This window comes from Alligator mississippiensis, chromosome 2 (genome assembly GCF_030867095.1).
Source record: "Alligator mississippiensis isolate rAllMis1 chromosome 2, rAllMis1, whole genome shotgun sequence".
In the NCBI taxonomy this organism is placed as follows: Eukaryota; Metazoa; Chordata; order Crocodylia; family Alligatoridae; genus Alligator; species Alligator mississippiensis.
In genome coordinates this window covers 133130719-133155017 of record NC_081825.1, presented here as the reverse complement: position 1 = coordinate 133155017, position 24299 = coordinate 133130719, and the positions used below count along the sequence as shown (strand labels likewise).

Here is a 24299-nt window from a genome sequence, read left to right as displayed (position 1 = left end):
TTCTTCCAACACCTAGTCACCCTGTGCCTACAATGCTTTGAATATTATTTTCTAGGCAGTTTTCAAGAAAAAAGGGAAGGGACAGGAAATCAAAGGGAACTGTAGTAAACTTATATACAACTCCTATGTTTATATAACATTATGAATGAAATGGCTGAAACTGTCCCAACTGGACTGGTCTCTGGTCAGATTTAATAACTGGATACAGGTTCCCCATGTGGGGAACTTAATCTGTATAAACAAAGAGTGGGTGCGTCCCCAAGAGCGCACACATTCGTTTCACTGGGGACAATTAGAAGGGGCATAGATGCACATGTGCCCCTAAACACACTCTGGGTTGGTCCCAGCAGCCTTACCTCGGGTCCTGGGGGCCTCCTGGGGCTGCAGCAGCAATCTGGTTTAGGGCAGCATATGCTACAGCCATGTGCATCGCCCTGCTTTCTTTGCACCCGCCCACACACGCCTGCCTTTTTTGATACCGGGAGTTTCTGGTATCTAATTCTGCCTCTACACTGCAAGTATACAGTAGAGAACCTATTCACATGAGTCACGTATGTGCTGCAGTACCTCAAAAGCCTTTGAGGCACTGCAAAGCACACATTCTTGCTTGTGGGGACACAGCCAGTGAGTTCAAAATGGAATACTTACTTCTGCTGAAATAGAGAGAATGCCTTAAGCTTAAGGCAGTTTTACTCTGGAATAAGAGCATCAAAAGGCATTATTCTGAAATAGATTTTCCACTTTAAACTAACACTTTATAATTAAGTTTCCTGACAAGCCATGGTATTACAAACCACTTTAGTAATACACTTTAATTACACTAGTAATTACACTTTAGTAATAGTTGGTAGGGTCTGAAGGGACCTGAGCATATCATCAAGTCCGACCCTCTGCCATGGCAGGAAAGAGTACTGGGGTCAAATGACCCCAGTGAGGTGTTCATCCAGTCTCCTCTTAAAGACCCCCATCATTCACTCATTCTCTGTGGTACCTTTTTCCTTCTAGATGGTGACTCTTATCCCTGCCAGATACATTGTTTTAGGACTGCCCTGTTACGTATTGTCAATGCAGTTTATCCAGTCTGGAGGGGTTTTTAGGGTTTGTTTTTTTAAACTAAGGGAGAGATGACAATCCACGTTATAGCTTCAAGGTATGAAAGAGTATCCAGGGTATTCCTATCAAATCACATCCAATTCCCCTCCCAAACACTTACCTGTCAATATATCTCCTTGCCTCAACATTGTCCAGTGCTGTGACAATTATATCTTGTTTGGTATAGAATTCATCATTGTAAACATTCTCAGTGGCTGGACATACTTTGTTAAGCTGAGGATCTATTTTCACCTGGGGGTTAATGTTCAATGTTGCTGCTGCTGCGGTAGAGCTTTTAGGTTTCTAATCAAGTTAAAAGAGCAGATAATTAGTCCAATATTCATTGTGAAAATGAGATCTGAACAAGGTGCATGGATCTGGGTTACAGGAGTATCTCCGGCATTAATAAGATAATGCTTTCTTTGGGTGAAAAAAAAGATTTGCATGTAAAAATGTACAAATGTGATAAGACTGAAACCCAGTCTTATCACCTTAGATGATAAGTCATCTAAACCCAGCACTCTTTCCTGCCTATGCAGGGGGTCGGACTCGACGATCTACTGAGGTCCCTTCCGACCCTAACGTCTATGAATCTATGAAAGTGAAGGACTGGGGTTTTAAATTCCCTTTTATCTACTTAAAAGTTAAGGGCTTTTCACCTTCATCTTATTCATTCAACTTAGGTCTTGCCAGATTTCCTTTTAGTACCTGGCATGATTTAGTATCAATAGGCTGGGGAAGCATTTGTAAAGTATAACAGGAATGGAGTTTGCCCATTTTTTGACCCTAGGACAGGGGTGCTCAAATTTCTGGCCCATGTGCAGCCCACAGATCCTTGGAATTCAGCTCACAAGGCTCCCCACAAGTTTTTTGGGAAATCTGGCAGCAGGGGAGCAGTGGCAGTACAGCTACCCCTCCCTGCTACCAAAATTTGAAAGTCCTGCATGTGGGCCTGGTCAGAGCTGGGCCATAACCCTCCTCCTGCATGGCCAGATAGGAGCCAAGACATGCACCCTTCCCTCCATGAGGGCAGGTTGGGGCCAGGCTGTGCTGCCCTGCCCTGCCCTGCCCCCCCACCCCACCCAGGAGAACCAGGCCATGCTCTACTCCTCCTGCAGGGCCAGGCCACGACTCTTCCTCACTGCACTGCACAGCTGGTTTACAGCCAGACCACATCGCTTTCCGTGTCCCACCCTCCCAGGAAGATGGGGAGATGGCTGATGAGTACATCAGCTGTTATAATGCAAGTGGTACGGCTGCATGCTCTTGTAGCTTCCTAACTTTGACCCTCAGTGAAAACAAGTTAGTTGCAACTATTTTACAACTAGTATATCACTACAGAAGCATATAGATAATAACAGTTATATCAGTATTATTTGATATCGATACAAATGTAAAGCTGGCTATAACATATGCATAAATAAAGGTTAATTCTGCCTTAAAATGGTTGGTAGAATACATCCTTCCACCCTCCTAGCTCTCGAGCTAGTAGCATCACTGTGACCATGGGGCACTGTACACACAGCAAGAAGCTCTGCTTAAAATTTAATACAGAACAGAGCTCTGTACTGGAGCACGTGCGCCTTATCCTTACACATCTACATCACTCCCAGCCTGGAAGAGGGCAGGGTGCACCAGCAGTGCTGCCTTGCATCAAACAGACATACCAAAAGACTTTTTGCACAGAGGTATCTACATTCCCAAGATAAATTCTCATAGTGGATAAACGCAGCAACACATGCTGCTCAAGAGACACTATGACACAGAGAATGTTTACCTGTATGTGGTGGGGTCGGAAAAGAAACTGTCTGTTCAGGTTGGACTTTTCTATTAAGTCTGGATCTGTAATTGTGACCTAGAGAAAGAAGAGCAGAAGCACAGCTGAAGTTATACATTAAAATGTGCTGTTCAGCTCTACTCTCTTTGTAAATGCTATGAGAGATCTTCCAGTACAGTATTAAAATACCCCCACCCTGTTGCCATCTGTCAGGGTTATGACTATTGCCAATGATCTACACTTGCATAGACAGATCTTAGGTTCTGCAAAGTATTTTAAGAATACTGCACATGTGTATGCAGTCTGGGTGACAAAGCACATTTCTCAGTTTCTACTGGACTCCTTCCCTGCTCCCCCCTCCCAAAAGTATGATACAAAATAAGAATGCTTTTTATAGACTAGTAAGACTAAAACTATGTAGTGAAAGAACTTTGTATATGGAAGCAGGTACTTAAATACTTTTTTAAGTCAACAATCCCCCTTTTCAGACAAAGAAAATGCTTCACCACCATATTCATCTCACCACTCTCAAAACACATCATATTGACAATATACCACAGCACTGTCTCATGTTATTGTTTAAATAAGCAATGGCAAGTCACTGGGTGCATAAGACTTACCATGCCTTTCTCTTGCCCAGTGCCAACACCAAGAAGTGCAAAATTTTTTAACATTTCGCAACCAATTGCTCCACACCCAACCTAAAGAAAATTGAAAGCAATTTAAGCAACAGAAATCAGTGATTATTTTAAATAAGCAGGAATTTTGGATAAAAGGATTGTTAGCTACAGGAACCGCCAGACAAGCTTCAAACATTCAGATTTCTTTCCTCCTTAAATAGTCCATTACATTTCCCACCACAGTAAATATCATTCAGAAAGAATGCCCTGATCAGGCACGCCAAGGATGACACTCTCAGGTACCAAAGGGAGGATGTTTCCAGCAGAAGGCTACTGACATCGCTGGGACTTAATCCTGCAAAATGTACAAGTGAAGCCAAACCTAGCCACCGAGCAGGATACCAGACATCCTTTTTGATCAGACTGTTCCCTAATTACAGATCATGGAATTACATGACATCCTGTAAACTAGTTTCTACCGGCTACTCTGGGTACTCAGAGGGTAAGGGGTTGGATGCTTTGCCAAACCACAAAGCAGAGAAAATTATGTTTGAAGTTGTTCTACACTGTGGACATTGTAGAGATGCTATTAAAATGGTTTGCCCACTTAAGTTTGGTTAGATAACTTCCTGGAGTAACTATAGACTAAGTTAATCAAAATCTGTCCTCAAAAATATTCTACCAAAACTTTGGGAGGGAATATAACAAGGTCTAATTTACCAAGATCTCTTTATGAGTGGCAAGGATTTCTTAGGGTAATATCTTTTATTGGACCAATAATGTTGCTGGGATAGAGTTAGACAAGCTTCCAAATGCAAGGCATTCTTCCTCAAGTGTGATCACAAGGAGCCAGGCACAGAAAAGTATGCATCCTCTGTGCCCACTGGCACCTGCCCCTTCCATGGTGCCTACGCCCCTGCCCACAGCTTCTGCCCTCCCCCACTCCCCTTACTTAGTCTCTGCATCTCCCCTGCAGCCACTGCCCTGCCTGCCCCCTGCAGCTTCTCCCCCTCCCCATATCCTACTTTGCTGGTCCCCCATAGCCTCTCTGCCGCTCACTGCAACCTTTTTCCTCATGGCAACTGCTCCACCTGCAGCCTCTGCACCCCCTCTGCTGCTGTGTGGCCATATCAGAACTGCCCTGTATGCCATGCTTTGGGCTGGAACTGTATCTAAGTGGTGGGGGGGTAGAGGCTGAGGGAGATGGGCAGCAGGGAGCAGGCTCCAGGAGAGTAGAGGGCAGGCAGGTGATACATAGCTAGAGTCAACAGCAACTGCCTGCCTCCCCCACCTCATACTCAAATCCAAGACAGAACCCCAACCCACCACGTTGAATGAGGAAATAAACCTTGTCTTCAATTCAAGAAAATATGGCATGTTATGAAACACAATAAACAGAACTTAACCAAAGCCTTAAAAGATGAAACATTTATTCTTTTTTTTTAATCTTTGTTCACAGATTCTGTTCCTCAGGGAAGGAACCCTGTATGGGTGAGACCCACTGTGCAGAGCTACTTGCAGGTTCAGAGAACAGGTTATATATATCAAGCAGTTTGCAAGAAGTGCTCCAGTCATTGGTATGCTATAGCGAGGTCCAGCTACAATTTTGGGAAATAAGCTCTGTTCCCTGCTCACTGTTAATGTGAGTAAATGCAATCTGGCTCATCTGAGGATGTAAAACATGACTTCTCATAGGCTATACTTACCAAGAAAATGTTCAAATTATGCAGCTTTTTGCACAGGGAGTCTCCAATGCAAGCTCTCAAGGCATCATACCTATCACCCCTGTCCAGGCAGGTGAAAACAAAAATAAAGGAAGTGCAGCTATAATTGGCAGCCATGATACCAAATATATAAGATAAGCAGAATGTCTTGAGCTTTCACACTAAAGTGAGTCATCTTTTAGCTAAAGTCCCCAGAAACTCACTCCCCTCCCAAGTTAATAGTATTCTCACCTCAGAAATATTTCCACTAACAGATAAAATGCACCTTTTTTTACAGGTTATTTTGAATTATTACAGAGGCAAAATCTTTAACTGGGATTGAATGCCTGCATATGATTCACAGATGACTGCGCTGAATGAAATTAGTGCCTTGGCATATGACATTTCAAAAACTGATATAAACATACACCAGTATGTGAAGTACCCCAGGAGACAAATGACTTGTTGTCCCAGAGTTGCTATGCAAGAAACAGCCTTATAGATGGGGGTGGAGCAGGTAATAGTTCACTTTCATTAAACAAATTGTTATCCTAGGATAACTGCAGACACACAAGTTACACCCATGTAGTTTAATACTGCTTTCACTTAAATTTTAGAATGCAAGTTATACTGGTGTAGGGCTATACATCCTGTATCTGCTCCTTGTTGACACCAGTATATAACATGCGGTATGTCTAGGCCATTCAAGTATTTCAGTTTTACCTTGGGATGAATTCTTCACATCTGCTGATCTTGTCTAGAGATGTTACAATATCTAATGCATCAATGTACAGCTATAGGGGAAAGCCAAAAAGGCATGCAAGTTGAAAAATTTCACATACATCAAAATATTATTTTTGTTAAAGACAGACAATTAATAACTCACGTTTTCAATATACTGCACGTAAGTCAAGAGCTAGGAGAAGTAAATCTGAACAAGGCTGAACACTATTATAAATGTGATACCATACAGCAAGGCTATCTAACTTCTGAGTGGCCAGTGTCTGCAACGCCCCCAGGCACAAAACCGCAGGGCCTGAATGCATCCCAAGCTACATGCTGCGCCATGTGACACACCCCCAGTTGCACCATGCTAGCAGCCCTGGGTCTCCCAAGCACCCTAGCCACAGGTTCCTGTAGCCCTGTGGGCCATGCCAGGCCACCACGCCCCCAGGGGCTGGGGCGGGCAGAAGCTGGTGAAAGTACGGGGAAGTGTGGAGACCGGCAGTGGCAGCAGGTGAACTATGAGGGGAGCAGTGCCTGGGCTGGGAGCCTGAGGACTGCAGGTTAACCCCTTGGGGGTCACATGCAGCACAATGGCCACCAGCTGGAAAGCTTTGATATACATAACGTTATACCTTTGCATCCAGACACAAGAATCTATGCTTGTCTTCTGTTCTGGAGTGTGGAAACTGACAAGTTTAACCTCCTAAGTGACTGCAGTTTATTGTATGTTCATAACTACTGCCAATTTAATTAAGACCAATTTAACTGTACCATGTAACAGAGACAAGGAGATCATCACAGTCTAACAAAAGAAGTTTACAGCCTTAAAAATATGGTTAGGCTTCACTGCTCATGCAGATGCTCTCTCTTGTACCCACTGCCACACATTTATAAAATTATTATTAGGATAAGGAATGACCTACCCACTGCTGCAAAGGAGAAAACTTTCCTGTTACTGCTTTCAAGACTTCTTGGCTAGCAATGCCACCCACTGTTGCAGCAAGAGGAGCAAGGAGTCCCTGAGCAGTCCTAGAGAGCCACTGCACTAGGTTCTCATTCACCTGAGGCTGAAAAACAAGTCACAACAAAAAGGAAAAGCTTTATAAATTAATCCGAAGTCAAACTTAAAAAGAGCTTGGGAGACAGTGCCAGTTTATTTCTTTCCATCCTGAAAACTGACCATTTATATTCACTCTTTTCTTTCTATCTTGGAACTAATTTCTAATCCATGAGTGGATATTCCCTGTAATCCCATGACTACCTAACTTTGTTAAGAGCCTCTGATGGGAAAACTGGACAAAGGCTTTTTGGAAGTCCAAATATATTATGTCAACTTGATCACCCTGATCCATCTGCTTATTCACACTCTCAAGGAACCCAATTTCTCTTTGACAAAGCTATGTTGATTCCTCCCCAGAAAGTCATGTTCATTCATGAGCTGACCAATTATTTTAGTATCATTTTTCCTAGCCTTCCGGGAGCAGAAGTCAGGCTTAATGGCCTGCAATTCCCTGTCTTCCTTCTAGAACTGTTTTTAAATATAGGAGTCACATTGGCAACCCTCCAGTCCTTTAAAACAAAGGTATACTATCATTAGGAGTCCAGCATATTTAGCTAGTATTGCTGCTTTTTTAGTCTCTGAACATGTTTTAACTAAAAGTGTGTTTTTCCTTGTTTTAGGAGGTTAACGTAAGTGTGGCTACAACACTTCTATTGAACTGAGAAGTATAAAAATGGAGAGAGACACCCCTTTCTCATTGTCTGTCTGTGGCTATGTCAACTTTGGGTCTCTGGGTTTTTTCATCTTTTGCTCCAACCCAGATGTGGCGGGCAGCCTGGGCCATGGCACATGCAGCCAGTTCCACTGCCCCAGGTGCGGAGGTGGTACCTGGTGCAGAGCGCAACCTGCCCCATGCGCCGTATCCCCATATGCAGCTCTTGGGTACGCTGGGATTTGTAGTCCACAGGGCTGAGTGGCACGGGGTAGCGTGGCAACCAGACTTGACTTTCCATGGCGATGCCCCCGAGGCAGCAGCTCCCTCTCCCTTACATCCCAACTGCCATTGCCAGCATCTCTGCCGCCGCACTGGTCCCAGTCCTGCTGCCCAGGCACCGCACCCCATCTGCCCCACCACACCCAGTGCTGGGGCAGACAGATGGAGTTGGTGGGCAGGGTCTCCGTGGAAATGAGCCCTGAACCCCTGCAGGCTGAGTGTGCTCAGCTGGGTGGATGGGATGGGGCAGCAGGCAGGTGGGGAGCAGCATCCAGGAGTGGGACAGGCAGGGCCGGGATTGCCGGGTAGTGACAGTGCAGAGCACAGCTGTGATCCACTCCCAGATGCTGCTCCCTGCCTGCCCCTCGGGGTCCCAGCATGGCCTCCATGGAAACCTGCGAGTCACCCCAAGAGCTGGGATTTCAACTGCACAATTTATGGCAATGGGAGACTGCTTTTGTGCTTTCCTCTTAGCTTTGAAGTTGGGGGAAGCAGAGACCAAAGAGCTACCTGACCCCCCAGATATATTTTCCCTGCTGTAGCAGTGGGAAGGAGACAAATTCAAGGCAAACCTGCAGTAAGTATATTCTATACCTGGAAAATTATAACAAATGTATAAGTTTTCCATATAGACAATCCAATTACAGGAGGGGTCATCTTATAAATCAGGGTTGCTTTCTAGTTGAGTAAATATGGTATATCAGTAAAAACATGTCAGTAAAGAAGTTTGCTGTTAGTAAAATAAATAAATAAAGTAAAAAAAAAAGTTTGTAGATTTGTCATTTAAGAAAAATGTCTTGGGTTGGCAACCCTGATGTGTGGTCACATTACCCTGTAAGTTTGTTAAAGGAATCTCCTAGGTCAATCTTAAATTCTACAGAGAAACATGAAGTTAATTACTTCAATTTGGTGCCCCATTGTCCTAAATGATTTCAAGTCTAGACATCAGGAGGCGCTACTTTACTGTCAGGGTGTCTAGGATCTGGAACCAACTTCCAAGAGAAGTGGTGCTGGCTCCTACCCTGGGGGTCTTTAAGAGGAGGCTAGATGAACACCTTGCTGGGGTCATTTGACCCCAGTACTCTTTCCTGCCATGGCAGGGGGTCGGACTTGATGATCTGCTCAGGTCCCTTCCGACCCTATCTACTATGAAACTACAAAGTCTGTGCTTTGTTATGGGACACCTAAATGATAGTGCTACACTTATAATGATATGTGGGTATGTCTGTCCACTCCATCCAGAAGCCTGCCCATTCTGTCCAGGACCCCCAGCAATGGGTGCAGGGCAGACAAGGCCGGATGCAATCAACTTGCACCTCCCCAGTAGGCAATGTAAACAGCCATGACAGGGTGGAGGTCAGATCAGCACCTCCCACACCCCTACAATTCGCCAAAACTCCTTAAGTGGCCCTCCAACCCAAATAACTACCAACCTCTGAGTTACATCCATGTTCAGCAGCTAAGAATCTGGCCCAGTGTTTTAAGATGAAAATTACACCAAAATGATTGGATAACAACTCCTCACAGCCATTACTGCCTTACTCGTAAGATTAAATTACTAAAACTGCAGCAGTGTAATGAGCTTCAGAGAACAGCTCCAGAAGTAAGTTATGCACATAGCTCCTTTTATAAAAGCAGCTGATACATCAAAACAACCCAAAGGGTAAAGAAAGGGTCAGCAACTAGAACAGGGACAAGGTGTAAAGATTTATCACACACTATAATAATGCCTACTGGATTAACTGTGTTTATGTTGTAACAGCCAATGCAAAAGTGCAGAGCAACCATTAGGTACTCGAGAACTACTCACTTTGCTTTCCAGCGTTTCACTTACAGATGCTGCTGTTTTCAACATCTCTTCAGCATCTTGCAGGCATCTACAGCCCAAGACAAAAATAAAGATAATTTTGCATTCATAGCATACATTTCTAAAATATTAAATGCAACAGGACAACTCTGTAACACAGCATTTCTCAACCTGAGGGTCACGACCCAAAAGTGGGTTGAAAGAATATATGAAAGGGTCATAAACAAACTTTAAACTTGGGAAACTGGCTTTTCCCTTGCAGGCTGTTAGAGTTCCAGCCTGAAAGGGGTTGCTTAGGGGCCTCCCATGCCCCACACACCCACCCCCTGCCCCACACAGTGAGGCTGGGAGTGGGAGGCAGTGGGTCAGGAATGAGGAACACTGGGTGGCGTTTACAAATAGGTCCTGGTACAAAAAAGTTTGAGAACCACTGCTGTAACCCACTTGAACAAAAAAAAAAAAAAAAAAAAAAAAAAAAAAAAAAAAAAAAAAAAAAATAGCTAAGAGGACTTGAAATTTTTCCCATTTAATAGTAAAAGCATTGAAAACACACTTTTATGATTTAAGTTTTAAGTTTATTCATAGATGTTAGGGTCGGAAGGGACCTCAACAGGTCATCGAGTCCAACCCCCTGCATAGGCAGGAAAGAGTGCTGGGTCTAGATGACCCCAGCTAGATGCTTATCTAACCTCCTCTTGAAGACCCCCAGGGTAGGGGAGAGCACCACCTCCCTTGGGAGTCCGTTCCAGACCCTGGCCACTCGAACTGTGAAGAAGTTCTTCCTGATGTCCAATCTAAATCTGCTCTCTGCTAGTTTGTGGCCATTATTTCTTGTAACCCCCAGGGGCACCTTGGTGAATAAATACTCACCAATTCCCTTCTGTGCCCCCGTGATGAACTTATAGGCAACCACAAGGTCGCCTCTCAACCTTCTCTTGCTGAGGCTGAAAAGGTCCAGTTTCTCTAGTCTCTCCTCGTAGGGCTTGGTCTGCAGGCCCTTAACCATACGAGTGGCCCTTCTCTGGACCCTCTCCAGGTTATCCGCATCCCTCTTGAATTGCGGTGCCCAGAATTGCACGCAGTATTCCAACTGCGGTCTGACCAGCACCCAATAGAGGGGAAGTATCACCTCCTTGGACCTATTCATCATCCAGTTTAGAAACTGGTGTCTATTGGCCACACTAACACAGAAGGTTAATACTGGTATTTATGCACTCAAGGCACAAATAATGCTTTAACTATTTTGAAACAACTAGACGCATATCAGACTTTAAACTGCTGAAAGCTATTTATGACCCTGTGTGAATTTACTGTTAGTCAAACTTGTAGATAGACATCCAATGTCAAACCATCATGATGGGAAGGGAATGTTTCTGGGGAGAAGTCATTTGATACATTCTCTGCTAGGAAGTGAGACAGTCATGACTGGGGTGGCTTTGGAGAATGCCCCATGTGCCAAAACCAAACAACATAACAAAATAAATGCCTGTGAACAGCCAGTAGATAGTTACTTTTTATCATTACTAAATTAGTTGAGATTTGAAGTGACCTAGAGATGAAAAACATGAGGTGCCAAACTTACAACAAACTCGTTCAATAATTTTTTCACACTGAATATTAAATACGCTAAGCATCAGAGGATTAACTAGGTTTATTAAAGACTGTCAAGAGTTTATAAAACACAATACCACTAAAATAGCATTACCCAGTGTTTGGTACACGTCCAAAATTTTCCTGGAACTGGTTCAAGGCAAGCATGGCAGCATGTATCTGCAAAGGTGCCTGTTAATGAGGAAAAAAAAAAGAGGCACTGATTTGTTATGTGTAATCAAAAAAAACAACTTGAAAAGCTTGACACTCTTCTCTTCAGTTTCAATTCCATTCCAACTAGTTCACTCCTTTCTCTAATGGTCTGAACCTCCCTCCCCAACTGTATACTTCAAAGCATACTTACTATACGCCATTTAGAAAAAAAAAAGTTATGATCTATGAAGCTTTCCACCCTCAAATTATGAGAAATCTAGTTTCTAAAGAAACCAAAAGGAGCAATGTGCCATTTACCTCGGGTTTGCTAAAATCTGCAACAAGGCAAGCTGGATTTGTTAACTGCTTCTCCAACCGATCCTGAAAGAAAGATTTGATTAAAATATAATACATCAAGTTATGAACGCATCCTGCTCTGTCATGTAGTTTTCTCCCACCTCATTCATAGCTAACAGTGGTAACTAATGTTATTACCCCACAACTGAAGGATTAAAAACTGCACGTTCCCTTTTTTCCCCCACCAACCTTTTTTCTATTACCTTTGTTTCACTATCTTTATAGAAATGATACTGTATTACTATTTTTCTAGTTGGAGGTAAAGGTTCTTCTCAAAGTTTTTCTTCTTAAGACCTGATTTTTTTACCAGTTTCATAGTCAACTAGCTAAAACAATTTCAGCAACATCCAAATGACTGCAGTTACTAAATATTTTACAAACAGCCATTTGTGCACTTACAAAACCATTACAAATACAAGGCTGCTTTTATCACCGAGTACAGTTGTATTCTTCTCCTACCAAACCAAATGCCATTTCTAGTTGCCCATTAAAAATTAGATTTTACAGATTTTTGTTAGAGCTATTGGAATCCTATGGGAACAATATTTTTAAAAAAGTAAGACAAGACCAGGACCTGGCCTTCAGAGACAAGAAACCACACTACCCTACCACATTATCTAGCTGCAAGATCCCAACTACTGAAGGGGTCATTTACAATAGTAACAGCAATTAAGACCATATACTTATATTCTGCTGTAGACTACACAAATAATGTAAAAGAAAACTGGATAGGTACGGTGGGATAGCAGGCTAACCTTTAACCTCTAAAGAGGTCTAAAGATGTAGGTTAATAATTTGGTCTTAAAATGATTCAAATAGTGCCTCACTGTAGATCTGCTATACCTGTTCACATGTACAGATTTGATACCACCATCTTGTTCCTCCTCTATATGACATTAAGAGCACTATATAATTTTCAGGCTTCCTAACCAAGATATTTCTACAATATTCCCTTGAAGTAGAGTTCAAAGGAAATCTATCAAACATTTAGATGTACTGTCTGATGGATAGCATACCAAGGCTGTATGTTTGAGGGCAGTAATCCCCACAATTAAATCTACCGCAATTGTTAATTCTGTAAACTCAGAAAAATAGTGTCATCCTATCCACACTATTTATACATCCCTATACATAACTACTCGAGCTCTCATTCTGCCTCTTAAAAACATTTTCATCTGAAAAGAAGTATACTTCATCTGAAAAGAAGTATACTGTACCATGTGAACACTTACAAAGCAAAATGTTTTGGGCGTCTTTACTTGAACAGCTATGCCTCCATGTAAGTAAGGCTCCATATCTGAAGTATTCCCAATGCTGAAAGAATAAGGTGAAACCACTGAAGAGAGAAAGAGATACATGTTATCTGAGTGACAATGACATAATAAACAGCTTAGGCGCTGATGTAATTCTATTTCTCTGAAAGGTACTTATCTTCTACAAATATTGTACCCTCACTGCTGCTTTTAAAAGTATAATTTCTGTAATTCAGTCCTGCTACAATAATAAGTATAGTTTACCCATTTCCACAGGTATCAGATTGTTTTAAAACTAATACTTTAGGCAGTAGTGCACAACCTTTTACCCCATGGCTAGAACTGGGGCTGGCACAGTGGGGACTTGATCTGGTTGCCTAGGTGGGGTGGGGCAGGGGCAGCACAGTACCAATCCAGACACAGGGGCAGGGGTGGCAGGTAGCAAGCAGCATGTGTCGGGTGGGGGCAGGATGGAGACGGGGATCAGCCCAGCAATCCAGACAGGCAGGGGATGGGCCTGGCCCTGATCCTGCTATGCAGCAATGGTCCAAGTGGGGCTGGATCCGGCTTCCACTGCTTCCCTGCCACCGAACTTCCCAGCCTGTAGAGCTCCCCGTGGGCCAGGTGGCATGGCTTTGGAAGCTGGATATGGCCTTTGGGCCAGGGGTTGAACCACCCCTGCTTTATGCTACTACCCAGAGATACACCACCACTTTGCAGGTGAAGTGTAGCATGTGTATATGCACTTGCATTGTCAGTTCTGGTCATATTTTTTTATAATGAAAAGGAAATGTGTACCCTTAGCTTTACTTAGGTTATGCATAATATGAATGGACGAGGTATCCTAACCAGCTAGAGAGCAAGACAATCTAGTACAATCAATATCCATGGATTTTTATATGAACACATAGGCTCAGCACCACAGCAGAGCAACTTGAGGAAACAAGGAGGAACACTTTAAGGCATGTCCTCCCCCTAGTCGTTAAATCATCATTTAATTAAATAATATTGCTCAGGACAAGCAATGGGACATAAACTGAAAACCAAAAGGCTGAGCATCAGGTGAGACTTGAGAATAAGTGGAAGTTGGGGAAAGAGAAACCACAGGTCAATGCTCTGGATCTACAGACCTTACCTTGCAGACTGTACAATAAGGGCACGTCTACATGTCCATTTTAGTGAGCATTAGCTTATTTTAATGTGCATTAAATAATTACAAAAATCCATGCTCTTTAGCTAATGTACATTAAAATAGGCTAATGCGCATTTTTCTAGTACTTCACAATAGAGGGTACTTTTACATGTGCTCTATGGGTGAGGTGGTAGAGTGCAGTGCTTTAATTAGAGCAGCTCCAAGTGCTGCTCTAATTAAAAGTGCCACCATGTCTCCTGTATCAGCATCCCCATGATTAAAAATGGTGGTGGGAGGCACTTGACCTACAGTTCGTTCAATGCGTTTTATCAAGCACCCCCGCCACCATTTTTAAGCACGGGGAGACGCAGGAGGCTGCTGAGCTCGGCAATTGCCATGCTTCAGCAGACTTGATTAATCGGGTCTGCTCTGATGCACTAGAATTCCAGCACATTGGAGCAGCCTCTGCAGTTGTGTATAAGTGCCCGGAGGCACTAGAGTTAATGCGCATTACTTAAAGCACATTAACTGAATGTGTAGACACCCCCTAAGATTTGGATAAAATATCTCTCAAAAATGATTATGTGATGAGATTAAACATAGGCAGATGTCACCGTAAGTGAAGCACTATCATTTGGAGGTCCCATAAAAAAAGATCTAAAGCACAGACTTGAAATCATTTGACACAATGGGGGGCACCAAACTGAAGTCATCAACCTTACATTTCTCTGTAGAATTTAAGATTGATCTTGATAATTCCTTTAACAATCTTACGGGGTAATGTGACTGCATATTAGGGTTGCCAACACAAGATTTTTTTTTTTTTTTTTTTTAATGAAGGAAGAGCACACACCAACTGCTGAAACTTCCTTAGCCTGACGAAGGGTTTTTGAACTCGAAAGCTTGCTTAATAACTATTCTCCAACTATTTGGGTTGGTCTAATAAAAGATATCAAATTCACCCGAGGAACCTTGTCTGCCTATTTTCTACAAACAATTTTTTTTTAAACCAACAGCAAACTTCTTTACTGACATTTTTTATTGACATACCATATCATAATTATACCCTGATTATAAGACCATCCCCTATGGATTAGATTCTCTATATGGAAAATGTATAAATTTGTTATAATTTTCCAGGTATAGAATCTAATTATTGGAGGTTTCCCTGACATTTGTCCCTCTCCCACTCCTATAGCAGGGAAAATATATCTGGGAGATCAGATACCTCTTTGCTCTCTGCTTTGCCCCTCAACTTTAAAGCTAGGAGGAAAGCACAAAAGCAGTCCCTCACTGCCATAAAACTGTGCAGTCAAGATCCCTGCCCTTGGGGAGACTCACAGGGATAGCCTGCCTCACCCTGTCACTAGGGACATACCCAAATTGTGATTATGTGGATTTTGCAGAAACTGAGAAAATTGGGGTGGATGGTATAATGCAATACATTCCCCTTAGGAAAGCTCTCATCTGGAGCCTCTCCTCCTTTTGTGCTTCCTGGGTCATATTTAGCCTGATTTTTTTTTCCCTGACAGACAACCTTGCCAAACATGCTGTGACCAATAAATTCAGCTGAGATAGATGTGTTTGAGTGATATCGGAAGCTCAGTTCTAAAAAACACTATATGCCCAAATAGTGCAAATGGTCCCATACCAAGTGGTTTCCACAGTGTTCAAACTTTCCTCATCAGAAATCCTTCCATGCTTCACCTCATGCCTCAGACCTCTGCAAGCAAAATCACTGCTGCAAATCAGTATTCAATTCACATATCAAAATTCTTTCTGCTATGATCACAGCAGTACTGAAATGAGGAAAAGGGCCGAAAGAACATGTTTTATTGGTTGATATGTAAACAAGTAAAACAAAAGACACAAGGGCTTACCTGTTATTTGACGTGTGGATCCATTTAAACATGACATTCCATTAACTTCCCGGAAGGTTAAGAACTGTCCAGTTTCAAGCTTGTGAGGATGGTTTTCAAGGCAGGTAACTATACCAGGATTTGACTAAAGATCAATATTAATAACAGAGTTAGCAAGGAAGAAATTTCCTTTAAATCCAATTTGCAAGCTTCTTGCTTGTAACTACAACCATCGCAGCACATCTGTACAAGAATGGCTTACTAAGGTTAGACACAGTGAGGTTAAAAAGGAGCACTTCATTCAACAAGCATGCCAAAATTAAAAACAAGGGGCTTATCTGTGTTAAAAAGACTGGATTTTATTATGGGTCTGATAGACTAGTCTAACACTTTGCTGTCTGGTACATTTGGACTGTTATCCTTAAATTCACAAGAGTTTTAAAACAAATCACAAGATTATTCCTTAAGCACTGTCCTTAGTACAGTAACTGAACTTAAAAGTAGGTCTCTCAACAATTCTCTCCTTACTGTAATTTCAGTGAAGAAAGTTCATACGCCACCCCTCCCCTAAAAGGGTAAAATTGTAGAAACAAACTTAATTGAAAAATGTAGGCAGCTTGTATAAAGATTTTAATTATTTTTCAATTACATGGCTTTTGTGTATATAACTCACCTTATTTTAGACCTCCTTTTGAGGGGTGGAAGGAAGGGAACCCTGCATTTTATATACCAGAAAATAAGGTATTTGCACACATTTTTATGAATCTTACCAAACAAGGTAGAGTTTTGTATCCTCAGTTATAAGGAAAATCACTCTCAACATTGGAATCATATGCTAAAGTTAAGACTGTGTCAGCAGATACTAGAAAATCATCTTGTTTCACATTGCTCTAAGTGCAATGTGGCCAGATCAGCGCTCTGAGCATAGACAATCCAAATCAGAGGATCAGGACAATTCATGCACCGAGGCTGCAGGGAAACAGACGTCACCTGCAACAAGCCCGGATCAGTGCCCTGGCCCCAGCCAGTTCTAGTGGGTGGCCAATCCCTGAAGCCACAGATAAGCCCTGCCCACTCCAGCCTTAAAAGGCTAGGGCTAGCCTGAAGTACTCTGTCCAGACAGTAAAGACTGAAGTACTTGGCTCTTGGCCCCCTCTCCCTCCCATTTGCTTCTGCTTTGTTTCCTCTTATTAGATCTCTGAGTTTGACTCTTGGTTTGGCCTGTGATTCTGTTAGGTGATGAGCCTCAAATGACCATGCCATGATTCCTAAATTAACAGATGCTGGTGCTACTGTAGAAAGAGTTAAGTAGTTTCTGTTGACTCAGAGCAAGGTAGTTTGTTGCTCCATGCAAAAGATAAGGGAGAAAGTCCTAAAGCAGGAAGGACTGTTCAACATTTAAGTCCCCAAGGGCCACCCACCCCAGGAGCCACACAAGTGGGAGCTGCATTCTGCATGGGTCACAGAGGGTGAGCCATGAACCACAGAGCCACTTGATGTGTGGATACTGTCCCCTTCCCTTGCTGCTCTGTATACCTGTGCAAGCACTCCTATCCCCCTCACTGCTGCACAGAATTCAAATGTTGGTGCACATAGCTCTGGGTTAGTTTCTCTACCAGGAGAGCAAACCTGGGAGAATTCTTCTAGATTATTTGAATATGTGTATGCAGTTTAAGTCTCTCAATAATTTGGTGGGGGACAGGACTTATGCCACCTCCCAAGAGAGACTAGACATGCTGCTGACAAAGGAATCTCACCCACCCATGTCAGCCCTACCCATTCAGGGGCAACACATTTGCAGAACAGATCTTGAAGCAGCCCTGACCATCCTGTCCTGCATGCTCAGAGCTCCTCAGCATGATGCAGGTCCTGGGAAGCATGTTTGCATCTTCTGGATATCATTATACTTCACCCAGAGAGATGCCAACTATTTTACTGCTACTTCTCTGAAGAAAGACACACTTCTCTAAAAGACACTAATAAACAGAAAATTCTAAAGCACTGGACAGAATTAAAGTAATACAGAAAATTCATTTCCAACAAACCCTGGGATTCAATAAATTCTATATTTGAAGAAAATTCTTGGGCACTGTCCCCTTTTCCTGCCACATCCTTATCAAGCTTATAATTCTTCATCCCCCTCCATTCTCACCCTCCTCCCCACAAAATATTCCATTAAATCAGTTCCCAGCACACTATTTTTTAAATGGGGGGGAGGGAATTAATAAATAGGATTTTTTAAAATCCAAACAGATTTATTAAAATGTTAAGTTCAGAGTGATAAACATGTGAAGGACAAGCTATGGTACATGTAAATACACTATATGCTAAAGCAATAAGCTCTCTTTAAACTTAGGTTCAACTATGTTTTAATTATAAGAAACATCAGGGAGAAAAACCCACCCTTAATTCTTGAAGTTAGTTCAAACTTTATAAGTGTATATATATGTGACTATATTTGTCCTGTGCTACATTATTTACAAATCCACTTTAGTATTTTTACAATGGAGTGAACACTGGTATTACTTTCAGCTTCTCTTACCCCACAGCTACACCTTTCCAGACTACTTTTTCTAGTCTTTTAGCATTTTAGAATATAATCCCCTCTTGTGGATATCAGTATTACTGAAGCAGTCTATAAAAAAGACCCTATTTGGGAATATTTACAATAAATTCTGGTATTTCGGGTAAATAAACACACAGTGTCAAAATACACAGAGTGCAAAGAGAATCAGTAATTAGTAAAATTTTAAAAAATAAATAAATAAAAATCAGAAGAATCATCCCCAAGGGATAAAAATTTAGATTATTATAATCCATAACTAACACTCTATTCTTTAAAATAACTTCATTATTTTACTTGACTGTCAATTAAATACATTCATATAAAATATACTACTAAATGATAACGGTCTTGAAATGAAATGTCATAAATTTGTATTTTGAGTCATAAATTGAAAATAACTTTGTGTTTAAAAGATAATTGATATGTTAGTTTAGAGTGTTAAATATACCTTTTCATGACATGTAGTTTAGACATAATTAAGATAGGGTCAGCCAATAGTGGCCAACCTTTTTGGCTGTTGTGCCCACTAAAAGCACCATACCTGACCGAGTTTACAGCTAGGGGTGCCAGAAAGGAGACAGTGGGGCTTGAGCCTCTGGCTGTGCAGAACAGAGTGGGGGCAGGAGGCTGCTGCAAGAGAGGTGTTACTGCTAAGAGCCAAATTAACCTTTTCCTGATTCCACAACCGTCACGGTTTTATATGGTTAGCAAGGATCCAAAGCCCTGAATCCAGCATTGGCTACAGGGCCAGGGAAGGGTTTACCTGGCTCTTGGCAGTGACACCCAACACCTGCATTCCCAGCACCATCCAGCCCATTTCAGTGCCACTCCATGCAACCTAAGGCTGGTGCCTCCTGCCTCAATTCCAGCATCTCCCTCTACTATGCACCGAGGGCTTGCATGCCACACAGCAGCTCTTCAGGCTGTTAGTGACATTGTGTCATGGGTTGGCTACTCCTGGTGCAGGCAATGGCTGTTGACTAACTAACAACCCGAGTTACCTGCTGGTACCAGCAGACAGTACCCAAATCAAAAAAAAAAAAAAAATACAAAGCAGTTTTGGATGGCCTTGTAGTCACAAGCAGCAAGTTTCAGAGATTCTGTAGTTAAAAAAGGTTATTAGGTCATACACATACATTTTTTCCCTTTTAACGTGTTCAAAACAATGCTTACGCTTCACCCAGAGAAGATACTGCTGGATAGTTGCAAGATATACATGTAAAAATGAAACAGAACAGTAGACAATACAGTTTGAAAGTCAAAGTATTAACCTGAGCAGTGAATGATGGAGCAATGTACAAAATGATCCTGTAATATACACTTAAGTGCCAAAAAATGGCAAAGTTTATCACAGACACAATTAATGTATATGGGCACTTCCCAGTAGAGCACAACCCTTAAAAGTGTCAACACTAACAGCTATAACAAACTGTGAGCAAAAATTCAAGCATTGCAGGCACCACACTCTCACAACAATGCTGAAGAGGTAAGAATAACTACTTCAAAAAGGGTACTGCAAATAAGCAACAAGTCTTCAAGGAACACAAAAGAGGTCAATCAGCAAAGAAACTATGTAGTTGCGATCATAAAGCATAGGGCTAAAATAAAAAATTGCCAGAAATCAAGCTGAGTTGGACCTTCCTGCAGCTCTACTATCCCCACAGGGAGAGGAAGGTAGAGGGGAGAAGTAAGCAGGGGTCTACTAGGATCCTAACTCTCCAGCTCTACAACTCTCCTCTCCCCCTTTCAGTGGAGGGGAGATACAGAGGGGTTTGGGGTTGGACAGCCCCGCTCTGGTAGCAATGGGAGCCTCCAGGACTCCAGAGGGGTAAGTCTGGATCTGGCAACGGACGTAAGAAATGATCTAGGCATGGCACAGAATCCAGCAGTGATCTAGTAGCCTGATATCTGGCAAGCTGTCCACCCCTCTATCCCCCATGGAGAAGGGGTGTATGTGGGGGAGGATTCTAGAAGATTTTTGGGTGCCCTGTCCCAATGCACTAATAACAAATAATGAAACCGCTCAAAATAGTACCTCTGCGACACTATACTCGAGCACTTCAGTGGTGTTTGGCACCTTTCAAAGGGCATGTATGGTTATATTGCTGGCCATCTAAAACAGTTCAACTGTTACTTCTGTCTGCACCCTAGGTGCATCAAAAAACCGAAATGAATACTTGGCGTCACTTTTCAATAAGGATGAGAATGTTGAAAGTTGAGAGCTTGAAGCACTCAAGTCAGGAGATTGGATAATGTCTATCCTGGAATTCAGACAGAGTTGGCATATGAAATTACAGTATGACAGCAAGGATTTTTAATTAATCTATCAAGTTGGCATCATATGATTGGAGAAACAGCAAATGTAGTACCTATATTTATGGTGAAAAAGTTACCCAGGCAACTGTTGGACAGTTAGTCTGACTTCAATAGTAAGAACACTTTAGAATAAAATTTGAAAGAATGCTTAGAGATGTGGGTGTAAATGAAAATGGGACAAAATACAGTGTGGGTTTACTAAAAGTAGATCCTGTCAGACTATTCTGGTATCCATCTTTGACAATAACTGATTTTCTAGATGAAGAAAATGCAATATAGTTATCTGGACTTCAGTAGAGCAGCTGATACATTATCACGCGGGAAGATGAACTCTAAGGCAGGTAAAGAACTGGCTAAAAGTAAAAGAAACAGGTAGTGCTAAGAGGTGTAGTATTGGGAGGTTATTAATGGAGTTCCTTAAGAATCTGGGGACATATCCTGTTTAATATTTTCATTAGCGACAGACTGGAAATTAGAAGCAAGTTTCTAATCATGAGAGATATGAGGTTCTGAAACAGCTTCCCAACAGGAGCATGAGCAGTAGGTTTACGCTAGAACCTGTCAAGTTTATGAAAGATGATGCCACCTTCTGGAAGAGAAGAAGATGGAACTCGATGACCCAAGATGAGCCCTTTGCTCCTACATAAATAATCTGAAGATGCTTTATATTTTTTTCTTTTGCATTGACTGAATTGCTGTTTGTGTTAAACTGCATTTGGATGGAAATTTCAGGTAAAAGTTACCTAGTCAGCAAATTGTATCATTTATCATTTTCTAAAATAATACATTTTCAAGGAGTATGTTAAACTACATAATTGTTTAAATAAATGTGTGTAGATACAGTATTAAGGAGAAATGAGGATCTAGTTCCACCCTCAGTAAGCATCAGAGCTCTCTATCCAGATGAAATAAAATGTGCTATTCACATGCATGTAGCTTTGTTTAGACCAGTGGTTCTCAACCTTTACTGTAAGGGTATCCTTACTGATTTTTCTTAATGTGGCAGCACTCCCAGTTGCGAATCACTACTTGCCACAAATCACCTCAGTAGCTCTCAACCGGGTGCCACTGCCATCAGGTATAACTACTCTGTGTGCCTGTTGCACAGCTAGCCTGTGACATGCTGTGGCATGCTCCCATGCTTCTCTGGCGTTGGTGTTTTCCAATAACCCTAAAGCAGGCAGGAGAGCTGGCTCGTGCTGCAGCTCTTCCCAGTCCAAACCTGCATAATGTCTCCCCAAAAGAAGTGTGCAGGACAGGTGGAACTGTCCTGTACATCCCTTTCTGGGAGAAGTTGGGAGTGGTAGGGGGTGTGGACCTGGAAGGGCTACAGCACAGGCTTACTCTCTTGCCTACTTTAGGGCTATCAGAGAACAGCAATGCAGAAGGAGTGCACGTGTGCAACAGCCCTACTTGTGGGGCAGTTTCATTTGGCTACCTGTCTTGCAGCAACTCATTTGAAAACCATTAGTGTAGACTAAGCTCCTTGTCACTGTCCTTTTCCTCCCATCCATATTCCCAGGCTTATGATGTTTAGAGGGGTATATCCACAAGACAGATTCATGTGGTACGTGGATATACACCCTCCCAAATCCCAACCCTTTGTATTATCCTGCACATGACTGATTTCCCATATGAAGTTTATATGAAAACTGAAAGTATATCTCCTCCTAGCTTAAGTCTAGTTAGAATTTGAGAAGTCAGATCAAAGTAAGACAAAATATCAATCCAAGATGTTTAGGAAAAAAAACGTTAAAAAGGAAAAGGAATTGTGAACCTGATGCTTCCAAATTATCATTCTGCTTATATATTAAAACTTTTTCCTCAAGTTCAGTTTAGCTTGTAAGCTTCTGGGAGGCTGGATCCATCATATATTATGCATCTATATTGTTCTGGGGAACTGCTATAATTGCACGTAGTGTAACAGTAGTATAAAGTGGGGTGGGCAAGCAGGGCATGTGGCCCAAGTAATGCCTAAGGGGAGAAACACCAGAAGGACAGAGGGAAGGAAGACCCTTACCCCCAGAACTACTCACTAGTCTACCTCACTGCTGCCTTGCCTTCTTCTGCTAGTACCTTCCATCTGTAAGAAGCAGCCAGCATAGGCAATGGGTGTCATACAGTGCAAAGCATTCTGGGAAACTTTTTTAGAGCAGCAGTGGAGTTTCCTACTGCTGGGGGCTGAATTGACCCCCACTTTTTGCTGCCAAAGTCAGCATTTTTTTTTGCCCTCTGGACATGGGCTTTGGTAACAACAAAATGGGGTGAAAATCTCTCTCCGGCAACAGTAAACTCCACTGGCCGTCTACAGAACTAAGGTTCCCAGAAAGCCTTGTGCTCCATGACACTGCCTGGCCTGCTGCTCTTCCTGTACCTATGGGGGGCAAACCCATGGCAGCGCAGGGTTTGCCCCCCGCCAGGGGATGGGGGTATCCTTACCCATCTTCTGGCTGGAAATTCAGGTCGCTGTCAGCTGTGACTGCTGGGCCGTGGTTTGCCAGACTGCAGCATAAAAACTTTGGGAACCCCTGCCTTATTCTATATACCACCTACCTACCTATGTTCTTGTATTTATGAGACTCCCAGCAAACACCCTCCCACAGTTCCACATGCAAAGAGCCTTGCATACCTCACTGCAAATAGAGTCTCACTTCTGCCAGTCTGGGAGATAACTCATGCTGTGTGTCAAAATATTAAACTACAATGAGAGGAGCAAAACTAAACTGAGGGTATGGCTATGTTGGAAGTTATTAGTGCTTGTAAACTGAAAAACCTGTTGCTGACACAGAATTAAAGAAGAGGTGAATCTTTCTTGGTCTATGAATAAGAGTACAGGCCTCAATTTGCCCTCAGTTTTCTCCTTACAAATATCAAAAGGTCCTACCCCTGATGCTCAAGGAATATTCCTTGCAATTTGGGAGTTTATCAGCTGAGACACTAACACTGACACCATAGAACACCAAGCTCTGGTTCACTCTCCCAATAGCACAAAATAAATTGTCTCATAACAGTGTGATGATATGCACCCCTTACCTGTGTTATGTTTGAAATGAAAATTTCCTTTGGTTCCTCTCCCGTTGTATCCAGCACTTCAAATTCATCACCAAAATCACAAAACAAACGTGAACATATTCCATAGACATCCGCACTGACAAACTACAAAAGAAAGTACAAATGAACATGATTACCAGGTAACCAAAAAGAAGTAATCTCTTAGCATTCCAAAATACTACCTACACAGCTAATGAAGGTGCAAATTTCGTTCTTTTTTTCTTGAAGTGAAGCAACCAGACATTGTGCCCATTTATATAGTGATAGAATCTGGCCCTCCATCAATTTGTCTAAACTAACATC

The 24299-nt window shown here is 42.3% G+C and overlaps 1 protein-coding gene across 1 annotated transcript in view; it reads right to left on the bottom strand.

The window, feature by feature from the left end:
* The window catches only part of UBA6 (ubiquitin like modifier activating enzyme 6), a 63155-nt gene that overhangs the window by 26723 nt on the left and 12133 nt on the right, over nucleotides 1–24299 (bottom strand). Inside the window, exons 8-19 of the mRNA XM_006265705.4 lie at nucleotides 23979–24101; nucleotides 16085–16208; nucleotides 13052–13155; nucleotides 11781–11843; nucleotides 11425–11501; nucleotides 9723–9789; nucleotides 6842–6985; nucleotides 5916–5986; nucleotides 5196–5274; nucleotides 3490–3570; nucleotides 2870–2947; nucleotides 1214–1395 (exon numbers count right to left, since the gene is read on the bottom strand). Of these exons, the coding sequence (XP_006265767.2) occupies nucleotides 1214–1395; nucleotides 2870–2947; nucleotides 3490–3570; nucleotides 5196–5274; nucleotides 5916–5986; nucleotides 6842–6985; nucleotides 9723–9789; nucleotides 11425–11501; nucleotides 11781–11843; nucleotides 13052–13155; nucleotides 16085–16208; nucleotides 23979–24101 (1193 nt within the window). The remainder of the gene's footprint in view (nucleotides 1–1213; nucleotides 1396–2869; nucleotides 2948–3489; nucleotides 3571–5195; nucleotides 5275–5915; nucleotides 5987–6841; nucleotides 6986–9722; nucleotides 9790–11424; nucleotides 11502–11780; nucleotides 11844–13051; nucleotides 13156–16084; nucleotides 16209–23978; nucleotides 24102–24299) is intronic.